General features: G+C 36.4%; 1 protein-coding gene across 1 annotated transcript in view; it reads right to left on the bottom strand.

The window, feature by feature from the left end:
- The window catches only part of rbpjb (recombination signal binding protein for immunoglobulin kappa J region b), a 61,684-nt gene that overhangs the window by 16,749 nt on the left and 19,501 nt on the right, over positions 1-25,434 (bottom strand). The window contains exon 2 of the mRNA XM_051115098.1: positions 9,321-9,359. Within this exon, the coding sequence (XP_050971055.1) occupies positions 9,321-9,359 (39 nt within the window). The remainder of the gene's footprint in view (positions 1-9,320; positions 9,360-25,434) is intronic.

Raw genomic sequence — 25,434 nt, 5'->3', positions numbered from 1 at the left:
AACATAAGCTTTGAACAGAATCCTAAACAGAAATATTCTGCAGGAAGATGAAAAACACTCTGATCTGTAACAGACCGTATGTGTTGGATAAAAACGCTCACGTAGACACTCACACACTCACGCACACACGCACAAAAAAACGGCCCATTTGCACAGATGTCAGTGACACCTGACACGTCAAAATGCTCAGAGGGACACAGAGACGGGTAATTGTGGGGGGGCAGCTTACACACACACACACACACACAAGCAGCTTCCCTTTGCCATGCAAACGTCTCACACACGCTCAAGTTAGACAGGCTTTTGTTATGGAAAGCAAGGGGGCCCTGCGACATGAGGGTGGGAGGGGAAGTATAAGAGGGAAGAGAGGTGAAAGGGTTGTGCTCTGACAATAATCCTTCTCCTACAAGGCGAGAGACAGGCTCAATGCACCAAGACTAACAGGAGGACTAATGACTAACGCTTAAAGTAAACGTAACTTCACACGCTGGCCTAATCAAGTTTCCAGCTGCAAATCCGTCCACCCACCCCACAATCAGCACAAGTGTGTAAGCAAAAATGGAACCTTCTTTCTTAAATTAAAAGTGCATTCAGTAGTGCTTAAGTGTTACATACTAAGAATTGCGTTTTATACTACTAATACATTGTGTTTTTGAAGAGAGTCATCTGAATGCTGTACACTGATATGAGATAAAGATTACACTCATAAAAGTTTTATGAAACATGTTTTAATGATGTGTTGTGCAGAGCACTACCCTTAATGTATTTCAGCATTTTAAAATCATGGAGAGAATCTGTACGCTTGTGCTTGTAGCATTGCGTTGTATGAAGATGCAAATGCAAAATACACAATGGAACACACTTTACCAGCAAATATAATGAATCAATACCTCTATGGCTGAAAAACAGAAAAAGTTTGAAGACAGATGATATAAACACCAACATGAAGTTTTGGTTCCTTGCCACTGCTGGCTTTGGCTTGTTTAGTTGGGGTTTAAAATACAATTAATATTACGAAATATTATTTTGACACTGTCTATGAGAACAAAACCTGAAATGACTTTAGATAAATTATAATAACAGTATTGTCTTCCAAAGAGCTGCTTTATAGCTGAATTGAATTTGTTTCATAACTGATGAATTTGGCAATACTGACACTGTTATTGGACTTAACTATATCAACACTGAAGTAATTTGAGCTGAATAATGACGCTGTTGGAGCGATGCTTTACAGTTGAACACGAAGTCTTTTCATAATCGATGGATTTTGCATCAACACTTATTTTCCAGTTTATTAATGTGAAAGTTTGAAACAATCAGTATTGTATAAAGTGCTATAAAATTAAATGGACTAGATTTAGCTCATACAAAAAATATAAGCGTAAAAAAAAAAAAAAAAAAATCAGTACAGCATTCACAAAGTGGAAGAATTTGATGATAGGATATCCTAGTAGTGATGCCAAAGTTGCTTCCTTTTTGTGGAACAGGTAATTATTTATCGCTATATTTATTTACAGTTGAGGTCAAAAGTTTTGTTTACTGATAGTTGCTTATGAGTCCTGTGTTTGTCTTGAACAGTTAAACCCGCTGTTCTTCGAAAAAATCCTTCAGGTCACACAAATTCTTTGGTATTCCAGCATCTTTGTGTATTTGAACCATTTCCAACAATGACTGTATGGTTTTGAGATCCGTCTTTTCACACTGAGGACAACTGAGGGACTCATATGCAACTATTACAGAAGAATCAAACACTCACTGATGCTTCAGAAGGAAAAACCATGCATTCAGAGCCAGGGGGTGTGAACTTTTTGAATTTGAAGATCAGGGTAAATTTCTTTTGTCTTCTGGGGAAAATGTAACTATGTTCTGTAGTCTCTGAAGGGCAGTGCTAAATGAAAAAAATATGATATTTAGGCAAAATCAAAAATGTACACATCTCCATTCTGTTCAAAAGTTTTCATCCCCCGGCTCTTAATGCATCGTTTTTCCTTCTGGAGCATTAGTGAACGTATGAACCTTCTTTAATCGTTGCATATGAGTCCCTCAGTTGTCCTCACTGTGAAAAGATGGATTTCAAATTCATACAGTCATTAATGGAAAGGGTTCAAATACATAAAAATGCTGGAAAACCAAAGAATTTGTGGAATCTTTAACATTTTTCTGAAGAACAGCAGGCAGTTTAACTGTTGTTAGGACAAACAAGGGACTCATGAACAACTATCAATAAACAAAAAAAACAGCTGTGGATCATTCAGATAATAACAGTATTAAGAATCAAGCAATTATACACAATACAGTTATGCATATAATTGTATATAATACACGTTTAAACTGTATTGCATACTTTCTGCTGCCTTAATAAAGACTCATCTTGAATGTTTATGTGCTTTTCTCTTTCTGCTCCCACTCACTGCGGTGGAGTAGTTATGAAATATTGTTCTTGTAAATACTTTCCAGCATTTCAGCAATAAATATGCATGCTAAAAAGTGCAACAGTTACTGTACGGTGTTCGGCAGTCATAAAAACTGATTTAAACTGAATTTTGAATCAAATTTCTTCTTGTGAACTCATAGATGTGGATTCAGGCGGCAGTTAAATTACCACACAACCTTGGTGTTTGACAAAAAAAAAAGTAGGTAATTCGGCCAGGGATTTTTCCGGTGATGGTGCGAGAAAAACACAGATATTCTGCATTCGGACAGCAATAAAATCACAGACTAACCCCTGTAAATGTTAAAAACAGGCCAAATGAGAAATAATTGCATCCGAATAGGGCTCAAGTCTGACAAAATGGCTTGTCTTCGGTCGCAGTCATAGCTAGTTATGACAACAAATAAATAAATAACAGCTTATTACAGATTACTGCTTGTTTTATGACAGTACGTCTACCTAAGACAGTGCTAGTGTAAACTTACAGTAGTTTTAGTCTTTGGTCACACACTGTCAAATTTTTTCGTCACGCTAAATGATTTTACGGTCATTATGAATGCTAAAAAGAAATCCTATCGGACAGACTGCATACGGTTTTATCTAAGATCTTGTATGTCATTGAGCATCGTAGAGCGAGTGAATATTGAACTGTGCTGAACCTCCCAGCCTCACAGGACACACACACAAACGGTGAATTCCTGCGGATCTGGTGATGTCATCTTCCTCAGGCCCATGTCATCTGATACCTTTGATACTTCTAATAACCTGCCATGTGTGTGTGTTCAGAAAAAGAAGACTCAGTGGCCATCTCCGACATGGATTTCAGAAAGGACAAATCTCTACTGAGCAGAGTCCTCTCCTATCCCCAGACAAAATGTACCCATTTTCCCAAATTCTAGTGAATTCCCTCAACAGTGCAAAGACAACCATGTGCAGAGCACATGAAACCAGCCGCACGTCCGATTCGTGATTACAGGCACCAAAGCAAGAACATTCCTAGACTTTCGACATTTCCCTTCAATGCGCAAGTGTTTTCACATCAACAGGGTTCAGCTTTGATATCCGGCAACCTGACAATTCACTAAAACACCAGCAGTGTTTACAAAGCATCTCAGAAGAGAGTTTATTGATGGACCTCAACATTTGCAGGGGTGCTGGGAAAACCATAACACATCTTCTGTTAGCATTACAATCAAAGATCTGACAGTATAGCCCTCAGCTAAATTACGTTATACCATTTGTTTCTTGAAAGTTGGGTGAAGCATGGTCAGTTAGTCAGCAAACTGCTGACTATAGTGAGGTCGAGCAGCAAATCTTAAAAAGGGGTGCTTTTTGTGGCTTCAGTGTAACTTTTAGATGGCAAAACTCTTTCATTTCATCCCAAGCAACAACACCCATTAAATCACTACTTTTGTATCAAATATACCACTTTCATCATACATTTCAAGACAATTACTGTCAGACTTAAAACCACCTGCTGCGAGCAATATTCCTATTGTGCACAATCTCTATGCACCTCTGTTTGTTTCTGAGGAATATTGTGGTTTTGTGCAATGAACGGTTATAGTCAGTTAGTCGTTTATATATAGAAGCGTGTAAATACACTACTATTTGAAAGTTTGGGGTCAGTTTTTTATATACTTTTTAATATATAGCAAGAATGCATTCTAAAACACTTCTAATGTTACAAAATATTTCTCATATTTTAAATATACGATTTTCTTTTGTATCGTGAAAGTATCGTGAAAAAGGTTTCCAAAAAAAAAATTAAGCAACTGTTAAAAACTGTCAAAATTAATTAACCGCTTTCAACATTTATGATCAGCATTTAGAATGATTTCTGAAGGATCATGTGATGCTGATTATATTGCTTTATATAATTATATAAAGCCTTCTAAGATGACTAGTCATTCTGACAACCTACTGACAAATTGATTTTGAAAATATATGCAGTTGTGTGTACGTTTTAAAAATGCGATTAAGGATCAAAGATCACTTAGGATCCAAAACATGCACCACCCAAAAACTAAAGTGGAAAACATATGATAGAAGGTTTGAGGTTCACTTCATTGGCGAGCATCTTACGGGAAACATTTGAACCGAACTTCCCGTTATTTATGTTATGGTTTATTGCACCTTGCAGTGCTGGTAAAATAAGGTCATCAATAACATGCAACTCCATGCAAGCTGTCCTGAAGATCAATCAGAGTTTTCCTGCACACACAAAGGTCTTGCACGCAAAGTCAAGCCACTGGGCCATGAGACGTCATGAGCTTAAGAGAAAAACCACAGACGTTCAGCTCTGCTGACAACTTCCTCACGGAAAACACACATACTTAAAACAGTGATTGATAGAGAAATTTTAATTCAAACAGAACAAAGATTTACATAGCCTATATCCACCCTACTGAGGAGCCAGAACCTTACTTTAAAGTATAAAACACAATTTATAGACAGACGGACCAATAAGTAATGACAAGCAACCACAGCATTACATTGATAAACATATACACAATGCCAGACATGCTTTGAGGAAAGAAGTGGACAGGCCCTTTGTGAATCATCAATTTTCACAACAGCATGACAAATACGGGCACCTCAACAGGAAGAGCTTCTAACACGCACACAAACACTGAACACGCAACAGCAAACCCGCAACAAATGCAATCTACATCTACATACACTTTTTTTTAATAGTTTCAAAACCACAGGACATGAAAGTCAAAACACCACATTTGATACAAAAACCTGAAAGATGCAAATGTTTTTAGAAAGAAGATTTTCAAAGGGAAAACCACAATGCGACGTGGGCTACGTAAGTCAAGAATTATATTTCCAGTGATCTTTCTCTCTTTGTGTCATAGATGTGGAATTTAATCATTAAACTCTCTATATGAATGCTCACCTAAGCTCACGTGGCTTAATGCATCACATCATACATATATTCAAATTTTCTCTGAATATGTATTTAAAATGTACTTTACAGTTTACACACACCTTTCAGAATCTACAAAATGTTACTTATTTTACCAAAATAAGAAGGTTCATACAAAATGCATGTTGTTGTTTTTTTTATTTTGTAATGACTTGAATAAGATATTTCACATAAAAGATGTTTACATATAGTCCACAAGAGAAAATAATAGTTGAAAAATGACCCTGTTCAAAAGTTTACATACACTTGATTCTTAATACTGTGTAGTTACCTGTATGATCCACAGCTGTGTTTTAGTTATAGTTTAGTTAATGAGTCCCTTGTTTGTCCTGAACAGTTAAACTGCCTGCTGTTCTTCAGAAAAATCCTTCAGGTCCCACAAATTCTTTGGTTTTATAGCATTTTTGAGTATTTGAACCCTTTCCAACAAAATTGAGATCCATCTTTTCACACTGAGGACAACTGAGCAACTCATATGTAACTATTACAGAAGGTTCAAATGCTCACTGATGCTTCAGAAGGAAACATGATGCATTAAGAGCCAGGGGGTGAAGACTTTTAGAATTTGAAGATCAGGGTAAACTTATTTTGTCTTCTGGGAAACATGCAAGTATTTTCTGTAGCTTCTGAAAGGCTGTACTGAATGAAAAAAATAAAGAGATTTTGGCAAAATAAGAAAAATGTACACATCTTCATTCTGTTCAAAAGTTTACACCCCTGGCTCTTAATGCATTGTTTTTCATTTAGGTCATTTAAAACATTAATAAAGAAGTATAATAATAAATCTAAATAGACAGACAGACAGACAGTCTGGTCTTAAATCAAGTTGGAGAGTAAAAAAGCAGACAGAAACGGAGAAAAGCAAGAAAAGAGAGAGAGGAAAAAAGATAAGTATGAATGACAAACTGCTCAAGTTAGTTCATGCCCAAATTTTGCAGAATTAGTAATACTGCTAAAAACAGTTACTTGTGCCAAAGCTGCAAGTTTGAATGTGCACAAGACGAGAAACAAATATAAGGAGAAGCTTTGTATAATACTCTGCCAGTTAATTGAGACTGTAGATGTTTAAAGAGGTTCATCTTCCTCGGGGCATGTCACATTATCTTTAGCAATGGGCTCCAGACACATACACACACACTTCATCACTTTATCCCCTAGCCATCACACCATGGTGCACATCTCATTAAAAACAGCCAATGTCTACAGAAAGCATTATCCAAATAGGTTTGACCCAAATGAATCCGACCTAATCTTCTCCTAACCTGTGAATGAACAACACCTTTGTGAATTTTAAGCACAATTTACAGACAAATAAGTCTTCATCTAATGATACTCATATTCACAGCATGGGGCCCAGCACAGACAGGGGCCGTGAAGCAGTGGCAATGTCCCGCCAGGGCGTGTGCTCTCTGCCAGAATGCAGTCGTGCTGTAAGTTAACCGCAGGGCGTGCGGCACGGGTTGGGCGGGCAGCGCTTAACTCTCCCCTCTCTATCATTTTCCACGTCCCTCACTTCTCCACTCAAAACACGAACCGCTGACTGGATCTGCTTCACAGAAGGGATCGTCTGAAAACATTTCGTTCCATATTTCTTGGGCGAATTCTTGGCCTCTAATTTTGACTCTTCAAAAAAGGATGGACGGAGCAAAAGAACATTAAATGGAGAGACAAGAGGGGAAAGAGAAAGAGGCTAAGAGAAAATAGAGCGAAACGATGGCGACAAATAGGGACAGTAACTACGGAAAAACTCCAAAGCAGTGTCGAGAGACACTAAAACTAAACCTCAAAGGGGACAACAGCTCAGGATGTCCTAAACCAACAGTGCTTTTATTTTCTGACTGGCCATTAAGCTGTAATTGAAAAAAGTAAAGTTAAAAAAAAATGTAGGTTTAAAGAGAACCTTGGGTATAAAGACTTTAATGGCTTAATATAACATAAATGATGCCTCTTACTGAAATATCCATCCAAAATCCAAATCGTTCTATACATATTTTGGTCTATGGGGTCGCCATTATTTGATGACGTCGAATGGTTGCATTTGGAGAGCTACTGGTGCTACCTTGTTGCTGTTTTTACCACAACATAACTAGGAATACACATCTCAAAAAATAAAATACTGCTACTATGACCACAGCTGAAAGAGCTGACAGGCGGTGATGGCCATAAGCGTAGCCTTAAACCAAATGCTGTATCATCGATCTTTCCCAACAAGTAGTCTAAACACCCCCGGATATCGAGTGAAATTCACATTGAGAAACTTCTTCTCAAGTGTGGCGTCAAGTGTGGTTGTGGCGTCATGACAAGCGTCAACATATTTACATTGTGCCAGGATGGCATCCAGCGCCCCTTGTCTCTGCTGTTTGTAAACTCCTTCGGTAGCTGTGGTCTACTAAAAGCCTCAAAGGCATCAGGGCTAAAATGGAGAGAACAAAGACGAAGGTCTTTTGGAAGTTTTATTCATCTACAGGCATCTTCCCATTCTTTTCTCCTCTTCTTATCACTAGGAAAACAGTGAAGACTTAGATCGCTTGTCTTGTTGCCCTTCAAGTGAAAATTACAAAGAAAAGCCAAGTTTTTGAGTTGTGTATTCCAGTTGTGACATCATCGAAATAACAGCACCCCCCCCTCAGAGTCCAAAATGTGTGTTAAATGATGTGATTTTTTTAAATAATATAAATCTTTCATGGGTTTTCTACTACGTATAATATAATATAATATAATGTAATTCATACACTGTAAAAATGAAATTTTCCTGTTAAATTTACAATAATTTATGGCAGCTGTGCTAGCCAGAAAATGTACCATAAGAATATGGTTTTAAATATGGCATACTGGTGAAAATTTTATAGCTTAGTCATATATTACATTGGGTGATATAAAGTTAATTCACCAACACTAACTATCTAATATGCCAAGGTACTTAACCCATTTAATCCCACAACTGAGACCGTAAAAAAAAAAAAATTATATTCCTAAAAACCTTACTGACTGATGTTTTAGTGCACTTTCTGCAAAAATATATATATATATATATATATATATATATATATAAAAAAGTTCTCAGTGAAATGCAGTGCAGTTTCACATGGTTAGTGCAAATTGTCACATGACCAGAGCAGTTTATTTCCTGTTTGCACCTTGAGAAGATGATGGCTGCATCAAAGCTCCAAAACAAAAGGCTAGAAAAGCATGTTAACATAAAGATATGACAAAGATTTTTGGTACACATTATCCTTAAGGTGTCTAATATTAATATATGAATTCACATATATTTAGTTTTGTTGAGCGCAGTCATAGAATGAGTAAACACAATTGTGACCAATGGGATAACAGTGAATTTTGTTATACATATAAATCCAATTGCATTTGCCGGTGAAAACTGCACTAAAACGTTGCAATAACAAAATACCACACTAAATTAAAAGTTCAAATGTTACAAATTGGTTACAGTATTGATGTTGTAATAGTAGTAGCACTATATAAAAATTTGGTGATATATGTTACAACAAAGTAATTTTGAAATACACTGATTATTGTATTATTATTCATTCATTTATTTATTTATTTTTGTATTTTATCTTAGTACCTAAACTTAACAACTACTTTACTAAATATTAATAAGCAGCAAATTAGGAGTTTATTGAGGCAAAAGCTGTAGTTAATGGTTTGTTAATAGCGAGAACTGGACTTTAAAATAAATTGTGACCGTGATGTTAAACCATTTATAATTTTTTTTCACTATATAGAGTAAGACAATTTACAGTTACTGTACAATTACTGTAGGATTTTCTTTAAAAATGACAAATGTCTTTTTTAAAAGTGACAACTCATGTGCGTTACAAGTTCCGCTGTTGTCACTATAAAGCCATGTAATGCACAAATGCAGGCCGCACCAGAGAGAGGCCTTTCTCAGCTTGTTTGTTTGTTATTAGCACATGAAGGTGATAAACGTACCTCGTCAGGCGCTGTGGTTGAGGGCGCTCCCCAAACTTCCTGTAAAGAGAGAAAAACACTTTAGCAGAAAATCAACCACAATACAAACAAAAAACACGATTTTATGCACACAAATATTTAAGGGCACACCTGTGTACTACACTATACCACTGTAACACTTACACACAAGCCCGTTTCCCATCACTCAATGAGGGGCAAACACATTCATGCACTCAAATGTGCCGCGACGGGCAAACACACGCACCTGCCCGCTATTTGAGATTAGCAGGCTTGCAGCTGTTGTAGTGACCTTGCGAGAGCACGCTCACATGACCGTGTGTACAAACACACACAGGTGGCCAAACTAAACCACTTTCCCACTCTGATTACATCCACCAGGCTAATTAGCACAGGAAAGCTGTCTAACGGCACAGTTTAGCAATACCTGCTGCCAAACACGCATCGCTTTCCTTTTGACAGGGATTTAAAGGAATGTTCCGGGTTAAACGCAAGTTAAGCTCTCACCACAGATGCTGCTGATTACCACAGCCCTCAATTTGGAAAAACAAGCATAAATCACATTTACAGTACTAAACGTATAATGGAAGCCTACAGGGCAAGGCATTCTCTGGGATAAATGTTCAAACATACAATTTTGAAAGCAGTCATACTATATAATGAATATAGTGTAATAAAATTGCTTGCTAATCTTTAACAATTACTAATCCAATATTTGAACTTTTACAAAACCACTAAACTCATAGAAGATATGTTGAGATATCAGAAAGAACATGACTGAACTGTTTGCAAAGTATTAGTTTGCGCAGAGCAAACTAAAACAATACTTTGGCACATCTACACGGAAAAAAAAATGGCGTAGCATTCACTTTAAAGCAATTTTCACTCAGAAATTATTTGTAAATTTCACAAGTACTTACAAAGAAATAGCAAGTAACAAAATATTTAAATAGGGAATTTCGATCAGGTTTTTGTGCGCCCAATCCGACCTGCCAATACTAAGTACCGATCCGATACTTGTATTTTTCTAGTGCTTGCTACACACTTAAACATTAACAACTTAGTTATTAAAATCAATCCAATTTACAGTTAAAGTCAAAAGTTTACATACACCTTGCAGAATCTGAAAAATGTTATTTTACCAAAATAAGAGGGATCATACAAAATGCATGTTATTTTTTTTATTTAGTACTGACCTGAATAAGACTGCATGTACACATAAGACATTTACATACAGTCCACAAGAGAAAATAATAGCTGAATTTCTAAAAATAACCCCGTTCAACAGTTAATATACACTTGATTCTTAATACGGTGTTGTTACCTGTGTTGTAACAAACTGGGTTTGTTTTTTTTTAATTGATAGTTGTTCATGAGTCCCTTGTTTGTCCCAAACAATTAAACTGCCAGCTATTCTTCAGAAAAGTCCTTCAGGTCCCACAGATTCTTTGGTTTTTCAGCATTTTTGTGTATTTTAAACCTTTCCATCAATGACCGTATGATTTTGAGATCCATCTTTTCACACTGATGAGAACTGAGGGACTCATATGTAGCTATTACAGAAGGTTCAAACACTTAGTGATGCTTCAGAAGGGAAAACAATGCATTAAAAGCCAGGGGTGTAAACTTTTGAACAGAATGAAGATGTGCACATTTTTCTTATTTTGCCAAATATCATACTATTTTCATTTAGTACTGCCCTTCAGAAGCTACAGAAGATACTTACATGTTCCCCAGAAAACAAAATAAGTTAAATTTACCCTGATCTTCAAATTCAGAAAGTTTTCACCCCCCAGTCTCTCAATGCATGCATTTTACTTCTGAAGCATCAGTGAGCGTTTAAAAAATTACTCAGTTGCCTTTTGTGACGTCTTAACTCACAGACTTATAGTAGATGAATTATTGGCAACATTTTGTCTTTAAAGTCTTACAGTTACAGATGCTATCAATAAAGCTTAATTAGATCTGAACCTTTAACATTTCTTTAAATAGTAAAACTCAGAAAAGCAACGCAGCAGTTTTAAGAAAAGTCCAGTGATGCCCCAGTGATGGCCTTACATTCCCTCAGATGTGATATTTCACGTCAGGCAGACAAAGCCTTATTTCTCCTAAATGTCACAGTGAATTGTAGAGTAACAGATCATCAGAGTACAGTAATGTGGAACACTGATTGGATGGTTTCACTTATGCTTGTGACCTCAGACGGCAAATAATGAAAACCGTTGCCTCATTTCAGAAGAACCTGAAGGCCTGTCGTGACCCCTTCTGTTTGAAGCTGTTACTATAGAGACCTCACAACTGTTATTACTTGAAATCTAACCGAATGACTGCAGTGCCCAAGACAACACTGGCCCCGGGCCAATTAGTTAAGGCAACCCCAGAATGCACTGCGAAGAGCTTAGTGGGGGGGGGATCTCCTACCTGAATCAGAACAATATTACTCAAAACCAAACTAAATGATGCAAGTCCATCAGCACAGCCCTATCCTTTAGTGTTAAAAAATGAGGTTTATTTCATTGAGTATTTTGCCGCTAGCTTGTTTGAGTGTGTTTTAGTAAAATAAACACAGTCCACAGGAGCTCTGCTGTGGGGTTGTGCCCGTGGCGAAGTCTTTACGGTACTGCTGATCCCCAGGGGTCCATGCTAAACTGACAGCAGCCTTGAGGCCAAAGCTGAGAGGAGACAGAGACTGTGGAGGGTTTAAAATAGAAGAAGAGAGAAAAATCAATGGCTGGAGCTTCCTGATCCAGCCCCACTGAACCTGAGGGAGTTACTGAAAGATCTCAAATCAAGTCACGCTGCCATTGCCACGAGACCAGAGAAGACCACCGCAGATTGAGAGAGGATACTACAATAACAACAGCCAACAAAATCTCTGAAAAAAGCTGCATATGACAAAAACAAAACATTAGATACTGATTGATTAGGCACCTTTATAGTGCAATTAATTTACATTAATACAAGCTGTATGAAAATAGCACACCATATTCTTTTCTTTCCTTTTTTTAAAGAAATTAATACTTTAATTCAGCAAGAACACATTAAATTAATCAAAAGCGATAACAAATACATTTACAATGTTACAGTTTTTATTTCAAATAAATATTTATCATAGAATCCAGAAAAAATACATATTTCTGCAAAATATTAGAGGAGTCCACTTCCAGAACAACAATTTACAGATAATGTACTCACCCCCTGTCATCCAAGATGTTCATGTCTTTTTTTCTTCAGTCGTAAAGAAATTATGTTTTGAGGAAAACATTTCAGGATTTTTCTCCATAAAATGGACTGATATAGTGCAAAGTTTGAACTTCCAAAATACAGTTTAAATGCTGCCTCAAACAATCCCAAATGCGGTTGTAAATGATCCCAGCCGAGGAAGAAGGGTCTTATCTAGCGAAACGATCGGTTCTTTTCATAAAAAAAAAATACAATTTAAAAACGTTTTAATCTCAAACGCTCCTCCTTGTCTTACTCTCCCTGAACTCTGTGTATTCTGGCTAAAGACAGTTAGGGTATGTCACAAAACTCCAACTGTATTTTCTCCCTCAAAAATCATTTCAAGTACCGATCCAGTCTATGCAAAGTGAACATGCAAACACCCTTAAAAAAAAAAAAAAAAAAAAAAATATGTAGAACAGAGATATAGGACGATTTTGAAGTTGAGGGAGAACATGAGATGGGACTTTTTTGACATTCCCTAACTGTCATGAACCGGAACAAAAACAGTCCAGGCAGAGTAAAACAAGACAAGCGTTTGACATTAAAAAGTATAGAAATCGTATTAGGTTTTATGAAAATAACCAATCATTACGCTAGATAAGACCCTTCTACCGCGGCTGGGATCGTTTACAACCACATTTGGGATCATTTGAAGCCACATTTAAACTGTATTTTGGAAGTTCAAACTCGGGGCACCATACCAGTCCATTATATGGAGAAAAATGCTGAAATGTTTTGCTCAAAAAACATAATTTCTTTATGACTGAAGAAAGAAAGACATGAACAACTTGGATGACAAGGGGGTGAGTACATTATATGTGAATATTTGTTTTGAAAGTGGACTTCTGCTGTTTTCAAAAATGGATTAAAATGAGACATTTTGATTTCTTTAGCATGAAATCAACATATTAGAATGATTCTGAAGGATCATGAGATACTAAAGACTGGAGTAATGATGCTGAAAATTCAGCTTTGTCGTCACAGGAATAAATTACATTTTAAAATATATTAATAATTAAAATTATAACAAAACAGTTTAAACTGTAATAATATTTCAGAGTATTACTGTATTTTTTTTATCAAATAAATGCAGCTTTGCTGATCATAAGAGACTTTTTTCAAAAACATTACAAGAATCTTACAAACACCAAACTTTTAAACAACAGAGTCTATTTTTTTATCTATTTTTCACATGAATATAAATTTAATACTACACATTTAATGACCAGGGGGCACATATGATATCTCTTTACAGAAACTCCTAAAAAATGTGGCAGGTGAACTGCAAGTAAATACACAGAAATGGCAGCTTAAATGAAACATGAAACATTATCCATCAAGTTTTCAGAAGTTCTCTTCCTAAAGCTGTCTACTTATTAAAACATTTGTATTCACCCCCCAAAAATAGAAAGAAGAGAGTGAAAAAGTGGTAACAGCTTTAGTTGCCTGCAGGCATAAATGTGTTAATCGTGGCAGACATAATTGTAATCTCATTTACAGACATCTAACATCTAAAGCCCTACTTTCTGATGATTCTAAGGAAAAAAAAAAGATTTGTTGGAAACTCATCTTGGTAAGATTCTGAACTGAAAGACGAGTGCAAGCCTGCAAACTTGTTACAACTTGACTGAATACCCATATCCTGACTTGACAATTGCTATGTTGTAATGCATAATCAGAGAAATTAGCTGTCTTATGTACTTGTAGACAAAAATCAACCTTGTTCTCAAGTCTGGTAGAACACAGAAGGTCATTGCACTTTAATGAGTGAGGGAACATTGGAAAGAAAGGGAGGGGAAGAGCGAAAAAGATGACAGACAGGGCTGGAATTAGGGGAAGGGATGAGGCACGTGTGGGGGAGAACAGGAAGATAAGAAAGAGACAAAAAAGCAATTAAAAGAGAAGGAAAAAAGAGCAAGAAAGAGGATCAGGGGCTCAGCAGAAAGATAGAAGAGAGAGAAAGAGAGAGAGAAAGAGTGAGTGCGTGTGTGCGCTAGTAGAATAATTATAGAGCTGTAGATCAATAAGGTTCCCACAGTGAAGTGCTGATGTTTGAGAGGATAATGGATACCAGCTCGCTTCAAGCACATGCTGCTACTACACAAACCCCACAATCAGGGGCCCATCTGGGGCCACAGCTCTGCTGGCCAACACCAGCCGCCTGCCCTGGATCTCCACAACAGAGCTCAATTAATAGGGATTTTTCTTTTGGCGCTCTCTTCTTCCATTTCTGCTTGCCTCACCACAGGAAAGAATAAATGTATATTTAGCAAGATTTTTTTATAACTATCAGAAATATATGTATTCGTTAAAGGACCTATTATGCCCTTTTTTACCAGATGTAATACAGGTATCCCCAGAATGTGTCTGTGAGGTTTCAGCTCAAAATACCCCACAGATCATTTATTATGTCATTTTGAAAATGCCTATTTTGAGTGTAACATGCTGTTTTTGTGCATGTCTCTTTAAATGCAAATGAGCTGCTGCTCCCCGCCCCCCTTTTCCAGAATAGAGCTGTGCCTTTACAGCTCGTACCTCAGATACTCTGCTAAAAACATCTGATTGGTTTTGATTATCATGTCAATCACGCTAAACCATATTCGTTTAAACTACTGATGTACGGTTTTCTGAGCGGATACATCCGAAGCACATGCACAAAAAACGGCTGTCACACGGCATGCGAGCACTAAACTCTCTTTCATGTCTTTTTGTGCTTAAACTGTCAAATACACACAAGTTTATGTTAAAAACACACAGGAGTTACAAAAACCATTGGTTATGTCTGTGAAGGTAAATAGCTGGGAAATAAATAAATCAATAAATCCACTGCTTTCTTGTCTCCTCTGAGGCTGGGACCCTAAATAGTGTCCTGTGCTCGTCTGTGCAGCAAAGGACAGAACAGTTTGAACTTTTGCCATGGCGTTAGATCTGGTACATCATTGTCAGTTGCGAAAACAAACTGAAAAGCGCACGTTAAGATAATAGGTGATAGCATAATAAGATCCACTTTCTGTCAAAGAGCAGAGAAATCAGAGCAGCTCATTTTTTTAAAAAAAGCTTGCAGAGAAAGGCTTGCCAAAAATTTTTTACTGTGTTGTTCTTTTTCATGTTTTCTGGGGTGGTAGATGCACCGGGGACTTGATTATAGCACTGTAACATGGAAAAAGTCAGATTTTCATCATATGTCACCTTTGATTAAACATTGTTTTCATCACCCCAAAACAAATAATTGGTTCCAAATTTGCAAAGGGCAGCTGGACCTTTAAAGGATTACTTATTTCTAGAATAAAAATTTCCTGATAATTTACTCACCCCCATGTCATCCATCGCAAGGAAATTATGTTTTTTTCAGGAAAACATTCCAGGATTTTTCTCCATAAAGTGGACTTCAATGGTGCTCAACAGATTAAAGGTTAAAAATGCAGTTTCAATGCAGCTTCAAAGAGCTCTAAACAATCCCAGCTGAGGGATATTTATATACTTTTTAACCACAAATGCTCATCTTCTCTAGTTCTGTGATATGCATGCATACTCTGTGCACAAGACAGTTCAAGTTAGAGTACGTTGGAAAACTCCCATTTCATTTTCTACATCGCTGTATTACCTTTTTTGGAAAGGGCGTTTGACCTTCTTTGCATGTTCAATTTGTAAACATTGGGTTGGAACTTCTGCAGCGATGTAGGATGATTTTGAAGTTGGAGGAGAAAATGGAGTTTTTCGACATACCTGTCTTGAACCAGAGTGCACAGACTACGTGTCGCAGAGCTAGACAAGATGAGCATTTGAGGTTCAAATGTACATTAATTACAATTTTTTTTAGAAAATAACTGATGGTTTCGCTAGATAAGACCCTTACTCCTAGGCTGGGATTGTTTAGAGTCTTTTGAAGCTGCATTAAAACTGCATTTTTAACCTTCAATCCGTCGACCACCATTGAAGTCCATTATATGGAGAAAAATTCTGAAATGTGTTCCTCAAAAAAACTTGAATGATTGAAGAAAGACATGAACATCTTGGATGACTTGGGGTGAGTAAATTATCAGGATTTTTTTAAGTTGGAAGTGGAGTAATTCTTTAACAGATATAATGTAACTTCATGTTCTCAGAAAAAAAAAACTGCTAGAAAATTCCACAAAGAAACGGCAAGCAACATACTAAATTAAATGTTACATTTTAAAGTAGAAAAACAGTCTCCAAAAATATTTGTTTTATTTACTACCAGAATTTTTTTTTTTCACATATGTATAAAGTCACTGTAAAACTTCAAAAGCACTTTTGCTGGAGAATGGTATACTGTGCAAAGGCTTATTCACAATTTCAACAGAAGCCCCTCAAAGTCCACCAGCTAAATAATGTTATCTTGGTGGCGTTATCTAGTTTCACATCAGCAGAATACATAAAACAATCTTCAAAACCAAATGTTCAACTTCGCAAAGCACAAAAACAGTTACACATGATCAACAGGATGAATATAAGATCTTTAGAACACAGTAACATAAGAACCAACCCTTTCGTCAGCTGGCTAAACTGAAGCTTTCTCAAACCAGCCCTGGGCCATCGGGCCATTCTTACTTTGAAATATAAGTCACGCAACACTTTCCCTTCCCATCAACGTATATAAATTCCACGCTGTTCATTTAGTGAAAGAAATTAAACCGAACTCAAACCGAGGCATTGATGATAAGCAACTTTTATTCAAGTCTAACAGATTCTTCTAAACCGCTGCATTGTGCTCTATTTACATTTTCCCTTTAGCGGTCCAGACATGCAGCATTACAATCAACACGTAATGCTATTCACAACACAACCCATTTTGCTTTAGTAATATAAACAAAATGTAAGGACAAGCTTGATTTTATCCGCTGAGAAGTGATTGAATGGTGAAAAGTGGGCGTTATGTATCAGAACGGAGCCAGATCTGCATGAAGGACGTAGAAGCTCAAGGTCAAGTTCACCCTGGAGATCATCTTGATGTATCCCAGCGGCAATGTCTCTGAATAAATCCATCATTATTTGCTACTATTGCTGTAAACTTTATGATTTCAGTGTAAACTATAAGAAAAAGGAACAGCAAAGAAATCTCAGGGGCAGAGCAAGTAATTACATTCTGATGGAAGATTGCAAACCTTTTTTTTCTTTCGAATAAACCATACACAATAAAACCAGGAATGTGTACTGTGACAGTAAACTGAGTCCATTTTGATTTCATGTTGACTTTAAAGTTGCAGTTAAATTGGAGCATGTTTTTATTTAACCTTAATTTATAATACATATTTTGCTGTTTAAACTTTAACAACTTTTTACTGAATTCAGTTTGCTCTTACTGCAGTTGTTTTGGCATGAAAGTTCAGAGGACTGCTTGTTCAATCAGACAATTCAGATTTCGAAATACTACAAGGAAAAAAAATGATTACGTTGAAGGAAAATCACACACTCACTTTCACAACTTTTCCACTCCAAACGTGTAACTCATTTTGCATATCAGCAAAGGCCTGTTCCATGTGCAGGCAAAGTTATGGCCCATCAGTGGAAGAATCAGGCACTGAAAGAGTTTTATATCTGAAACATTGTGGTTAACGTGCACCTGTTATAAAAGCGGCGTTGCATTCTGAACAAATGCCAATATCAATACATGCCACTTCCCTTAACTGACATCTAACAAAGCCTGCTTGATATTTTTGTGACATTTGTGCTCGATGAACAAAAACAGAGGCAAATCATACAGTTAGTCTAAAAAAGTAGTACACATAATTGAACAAAGTGTTTGGGTTATTCGTGTCTGGGTCTGGTGAACTCTACAGACGAAGAAAAAAAGACGACTTCTTTTCCAAGCCAAAGAGACTTTAATTGGCTACAAGACCAAACACGAAGGCTGTGTAAGTCAATCAAATCGAGATCCACATGTCAAGACGCTGGAAAAAGAGCCGTCACGAGAGAGCGCAGAGAGAGAGAGATGTGAAGTGTGAAGAAAGAGTGAGAGCGATAAAAGAGAAAAAGAGATACAATTTCGACGAAAAACCACCAGCATTTCCTTGAAGTCTTCCTTCAGACAGAGGAGTTAAAATGTCAGCGTGTTGAGAGGTGTGCAAACACCATCCACTAAACGAGAGTCAAGTCAAATAAATACAACAAAAAACACCACCACTAATTCAACTCACTGAAACTTTACTCGACACGCCTCGTGAGATAATCAGCACACAAAACAATGACAGGACGCCCAGATTTTATTGTTTTGGAGCATATTTATGTTCATTTGATCCTGAGGAAAATATGAGGCCTGAATGTGACTCAAGTGATGGCTATTCCATCTCAATGGTGTTATGAGGAAATGTTTTTTTTCAGCTCGTAAAACGAGAGAGATTAGAAAATGAAAAACAAAAACAAACAAAAAAAAAAAGTCCAGATTTCAGCTGGAGTCTTATCCTATTTACTCAGTGAGGTCATGCGGTAAGATAGCTCTCTCTCTCTCTCTCTCCAGCTTTGCCGCTATCTATCCGACTCGACCCGTGGCTGTTTCTTTGTATTCATCCTCATGGGACTGACTGACAGTTAAGAGCTTCACACAGTTCACAACCAAGACTGTAACTGAGACACAGGGTGCACTGAGTACCAATTCAAATCATTTTTAGCTTTCAAAAGCATTCCCCTGAGAGATGCTGATCGTAGGCCTGTGTCAAGAAAATAGTGTTTAATTCTCTTGGATCTTCTGAAATAAATAGTCTTGTGCAAACTGACTACTATAACTTTAACCTAAAACGTCCTCTTTCCCAATCCAAACTTGTGTTGACAATGTTTATGATACTTCTATTGTGTGTTTTGTCCTTTTAAAGCCTGAAAGCCCCAGGCTTCATGCACTTATGCAAAATAAAGTTATTCAAGTTTTGAAAAGTATAACAGACTGCTCTCTTCAAGCATATTATACTCTTTGGTTCACAGAGAGGGCAGAAATCGGCATTAAAGGAACTGGAATAGACCAATTTTGTGTTTTTTAAATAGCCATCTATGGAAGCCATAGAACTAAAGAATAAAAAAGGTCAATTTAAATTTAAATTGCAAAATTCAATTCTGAGATTATATCTCAAAATTCTGATAACAAAAATCAACTCGTCATTCTCTCTTTTCCTTTTGGCTCAGAATCACGAGGTTATATCCCACACTTCAAGCTTTTTTTCCTCAGAATTGACAAACTTGCTATTGTTAAGTTACACTGAGTTATAAAGTCCGAACTAGGACACATAAACTTGCATTTCCGAGAAAAAAATTGTCAGAACTACAAAATAAATGTAAGATAAAGGTAAATCTAAGATAAATGTAAGATAAATGTAAGGTAAATGTTCTGCAAAATGTTACAGGTTTAAATAATATTTCATGCTATAACTGTAGAGCTAATACAATATGTTCTCTATGAACTGCATATGTAAATATTATTGTTTAAATCAAATTTATGCTTTAAAAGCTCTGAAGTTCTGATCAAACCAAGTAATTCACGATCCACAATCTGAAGTCCCGATCTGATTCGAATCATATTATTTGAATCATTCAATTAGCAAAATGATTCACAAACCCATTCTGATCTAAATCAAATGATTCACAATACGCACTTTGAAGTCCTGACCTGAATCAAATGATTTGCGATACATGAAGTTCCAAACTACATTAAAGGATTCGCAAAATGCGAAACAAATGATTCGCGATCCACGCGCTGAAGTTTTGATCTAAAGCAAACGATTTGCGAACCCGCTCCGAAAATGCTGGGATAAATCAAATAATTTGCAATCCACACTCTGAAGTCCCGATTTGATTCGAATCATATGATTTGAATCATTCAATTAGCAAAATGATTCACAAACCCGTTCTGATCTAAATCAAATGATTCACAATACTCACTTTGAAGTCCCGACCTGAATCAAATGATTTGCGATACGTGAAGTTCCAAACTAAATTAAAGGATTCGCGGTATGTGATTTGAAGTCCTGATGTGAAACAAATGATTCGCGACCCGCGCTCTGAGGTTCCGATCTACAGCAAAATATTTGTGAACCCGCTCCGAAAATGCTGGGATAAAACAAATAATTTGCAATCCACACTCTGAAGTCCCGATCTGATTTGAATCATATGATTTGAATCATTCAGTTAGCAAAATGATTCACGAACCCATTCTGATCTAAATCAAATGATTCGCAATACATGCTTCGAAGTCCCGATCTGAATCAAATGATTTGTAATATTTCATGCTGTAACTGTAGAGCTAATACAATATGTCCTCTATGCATATGCGAATATTATGTAGACCTATTGTTTAAATAAAATTTATCCTTTAAAAGTAGGTTAATCATAGCAGGTTTCATTCATAGTCTCTGTTTAAACATCTGCATTTAGCTTAAAATGGCATCTTTGATGACAGTATTCTATCAAAATGATTTGCATTCTGATTCTGACATTCAAAGGCACAACAATATATTTTTTCTTTTATTCCATGGATTTTAGCCATTTTCCTCCACTTGTTACTAGTGTTTTTCTGCCACCGCAATGCGTGTGCAGCTGCAACTGACGTAACTGTGACGTCCGCTCCAAATTGGTCTATAGTTCACCCAAAAATGAACATTTGCTAAACAAAAATGTATTCACTCATCCAAAATATTAATGAGTTTGTTTCTTCATCAGAACAGATTTGGAAAAACTTAGCATTGCATGAGATGCTCACCAATGGATCCTCTGTGTGAATGGGTGTCATCAGAATACGAGTTCAAACTGCTGATAAAAACACCACAATGATCCCACAAGCAACTGACATAACCATCAATTCAGTCCAATCAATTCAGTTTTAATCAGTTATTTGACCTCTCAATCTGACAGCATCCATTCACTGCAGAGAATCCACTGGTGAGCAAGTGATGTGATGCTAATTTTCTCCAGATCTATTCTGACAAATCAACATCTTGGATGGTCTGAGGGTGGCAAATTTTAGGTGAACTATTTCTTAAAGAACTAAAATATGACTGTTCATGACATAAAAAAAAACCTGTATGAGATCCTTATCTTTAAAGTCATGATTAAATGGAATTAGCATCATATCTTTACTTGCATATTACAGCATAAATCTAAGTGTAATGCATTACTGAAAAAGACAAAATCCCACCAATTCATCAACTTGCATTCATTTTAAACAAATTCAATGATAGAAGTCCTGCATGTGCCACCAGAGAAGTCTACCATTTTTACTGCAAGATCTTGACATTTTGGTTACAAATTATGAATCCATATTTAAGAAGCAAACACATGCATGGAAGCATTTACAATATGCATTTACAAAATAGAGTGAATTTTCATTTCATACCGACTTTAATAAATGAACAGGGTGTGATGAGGTGGTGGGGGGGATACAAGCAAAGCAGAAAAATCTATTAAGTTTAAAGAAGAATGATGCCGGTGACATTTCCCCTTTCAAATGCCTGTAAGCAGGGCTCAATAGAGGAAAAGGAAGTGCTGTCAGAATTGTTTTTAATCTGTTTTTCTGCATGTTATCCATTTTTTGCTTCCTTCCCTCCATCCTTCCGCTCCTTTCACTCCTGTCTGTTCCATGACAGCACAAGGAGAAGTTCCTCTCTTACTCAAGGCTGACCGAATCAATGAAGTAACGCTCTCGCTTCTGTGTTGGTCTTACAAATGCATATGACATTTCTTCTGTCTGTGGTTAATTTTGCTTACGTTTCTTAAGCAAATGAGAGTCAAAAAGTGATTCTTGTGTAACCCAGATAAGCTCAAAGGTGACCTATATTGCATAACAGTGAGCGAAGGTGTGGTGTAGGTTCACAGAATATGCACTTTACATTGCTTTCATCTAGGAATGTCAAAAATACCGGTACAGTTCCAAGAATTTTTAGTTCTAAATAACTGCATAAATGATCAAAATATTAGATAACTGGATTGCCTTCCACTGTAAACGTCACTATTATATAGTTAAAACTGAACAAAAACAATTTTTCTAGGGTTCGTACAGACACTGTAAAATGAAATTTCAATGCTTTTCAAGCACTACTTATTTGTTTTTTTAAGGATTTTCAATTTGGGATTTTCATTTTTGATTTTCAATTAGAGATCTCATTTATTGAACAATATCTTCCATTTCAAATTTCAGTCAGAAATAGATAAATAAAACTATACTAATGAAAATGGCAAAAATAAAGTAAACCACATGCAAAGTATAACTTCGAAAGTATTACAAAGTATACTACACTTTTACTATAGTAAAACCACTCCAAAGTTTCAATCTAAATTAAATTATTTGTGATCCACACTCTGAAGTCCCGATCTGATTTGAATCATATGATTTGAATCACTCAATTAGCTAAATGATTCACAAACCCGTTCTGATCTAAATCAAATGATTCAAAATGCAAGTTTAAATTCCCGATCTGAATCAAATGATTCGTGTTCCGTGCTCCGAAGTTGCGATCTAAAGCAAAAGAGTCGCGAACCCACTCTGAAGTTACATTCTAAATCAAACAATTCGCAATCCACACTCTGAAGTTCCGATCTGATTCAAATCATATGATTTGAATCATTCAATTAGCTGAATAATATAATTTACAATAATAAATGTTTCTTGAGCACCACATCAGCATATCAGAATGATTAAATTAAATTATTTAATAAATTACAATTTAAAATATATTCATATACAAAATAGTTATAGTTAATAATATTACATTTTATTAAATAAATACAGCCTTGGTGAGCATAACAGACTTCTTTCAGAATTGAAAAAAATCTTACAGACTCTGAAATTTGAATGGTAGTGTATAAATAAATCAAGAATATCCAAATAATAATACTCATAATACGCAAACAGAATAACAACCTAATTTGTTGATTTTTATATTAACATTAATTTTTATATATGAAAATACAATGTTTTTGATATCAAATTGATATTATAAATCGTGAAATTTTAAAAGAATGACAGCCCTACTTTGACAGAGCCACTGACTCCAGCACTGACTGAATTTATCCAAGGGAAATTAACCTTTGAAAAAAAAAAACCCTCCTTGGAGTCACGATGGGTGCCAAGGAGCTAAATGTCTTTATTAACTAGTGCAAAAGTATTGACTCCCTGTTTTCCAAAAGGAAGTGAGGATGATGTAATGGTTTCATCAGCCAAAGCAGCAGGGAGGGTATTTCTTACATCAATACAGAGTAAATCAGTCCTCAGTGGGGATTTTAATTTAGACTCCGCAGGCGGCCGCAGATTTCACTGCAACATGATGGATGTTCCCGGGGCTAAATTTTCAGAGAAGGAAATGATAATTGACCACTAGACACTAATATAAAAGAGGACACATTGTTCATCCGATCACAACAGAACACTGTTTAAAAACATCAGACTAGATTTTAAAATAATTAGGCAATTCCCATTCTCCAGAAGCATAATCCATTTAATCTGAAAAATCTTGCGTAAACCTGTGGATTGTGCTGCCTAATGACACATTGAGAGAGAAAACTGAAGATCAAGCTATGCTTGGAAACATCTCATTTAGTAGATTGTTTTTGGACTTCCCCAGACAGCCTCATGACAGCATGAATGACAGCGGAGCATTTTTTCCCTTGTCTCTGAAAAACCACACGCCGCAGTGACAGAAATGGGAACTGAGATTCCTTAACCAACTGAAATCTACAGACGGGCGAATGTGTAAAACCTGAAGCAACAAATGCACGCGAAGCGACACGTGTATCAAAAATACGCAGCGTTTTTTTCCTCATAAAACACGATGTGGTTGAAAAGCAGAAAATAAATTACTTCCAATCAGATTCTGTCAGAATCAACAGGGGATTTTTACACTTGCTCACCACACTTTTAGTGATTAGATAACCATCACAAAAAGACCAAACGTGAATGACCTTCAACACTTGTTCGAAGTCTGATTAAGAATAGCAGATCAGTAGAGACAAGTTTATGTGGCTGTGTGTAAAAACCCAATCAGAGATAGGAATCCGATACATGACTTAACCTTATGCACATTCACAACCACTCAGATGTGCATTAACAGAATTAACTGTGACACTTTTCACAAGAACCAGTACTGAGAAATGCTATGAAAAAAAACAGAACTGCTAAATGTTCTCAGTTTTGACTACTCCAAACGTGTGTCATAATCCTTCTACTGACTGAATGTACTCAAAACCAACAGAGATGTGCGAGGAGCGACTAACACGCTCAAACAAGCACACTGTAAATCACAGAACATGATGTTGAAACCACGTTTCTCAAGAGCATCGACCTTCTACAACCTTCTACTTTCTCCCTCTCGTATCCTATTTAGAGTTTCTTTCTAGAAGATTTGTGGTTTCACATCCATTTACTTTTCATCAGGTTTCTTTTGAAAACTAGTCTTCAGTACTTCACATCTTTGACATGACTGTTCCTCATGTCAAAGTTGGGTAAAGAAGTTCTTAGTTTAGAATCTCTAACTTTGAGTGAATTTTGTCTAAATATTGTGTATCTAATCTAAACAGTTCTGTGTACAGCTAATCTGTATTATATAATATACATTATGAATACATAATTATATCATCTGTCCAATTTCCCATATCAGTTTTGTGCATCTGATAAATGCATTTGTGGTTGAGAAGAAAGAGACAGACAGAGGGAAAAAAACAAAAACATAAACATCCCAAAAAGAGAAACAGTACACCATATGACTGTGTTGATGGTATAAAAGTGTTTCTGTATCTGGCACTCATCTGCGTAACAAAACAAGAGCAACAACTGCACATCGGTATGGGTAGCTGCAGGGCCACAGTCTGTGACATCATCAAAAACAGACAGGAGAGGATTAAAAGTGCAGATACCATTTCAACGCCTGCGGCACCCTCTAACTGAGCTTTCCACTGT

The sequence above is a fragment of the Labeo rohita genome, chromosome 7 (assembly GCF_022985175.1).
Source record: "Labeo rohita strain BAU-BD-2019 chromosome 7, IGBB_LRoh.1.0, whole genome shotgun sequence".
Taxonomy (NCBI): Eukaryota; Metazoa; Chordata; class Actinopteri; order Cypriniformes; family Cyprinidae; genus Labeo; species Labeo rohita.
This window is presented reverse-complemented; position numbering and strand designations above follow the sequence as displayed.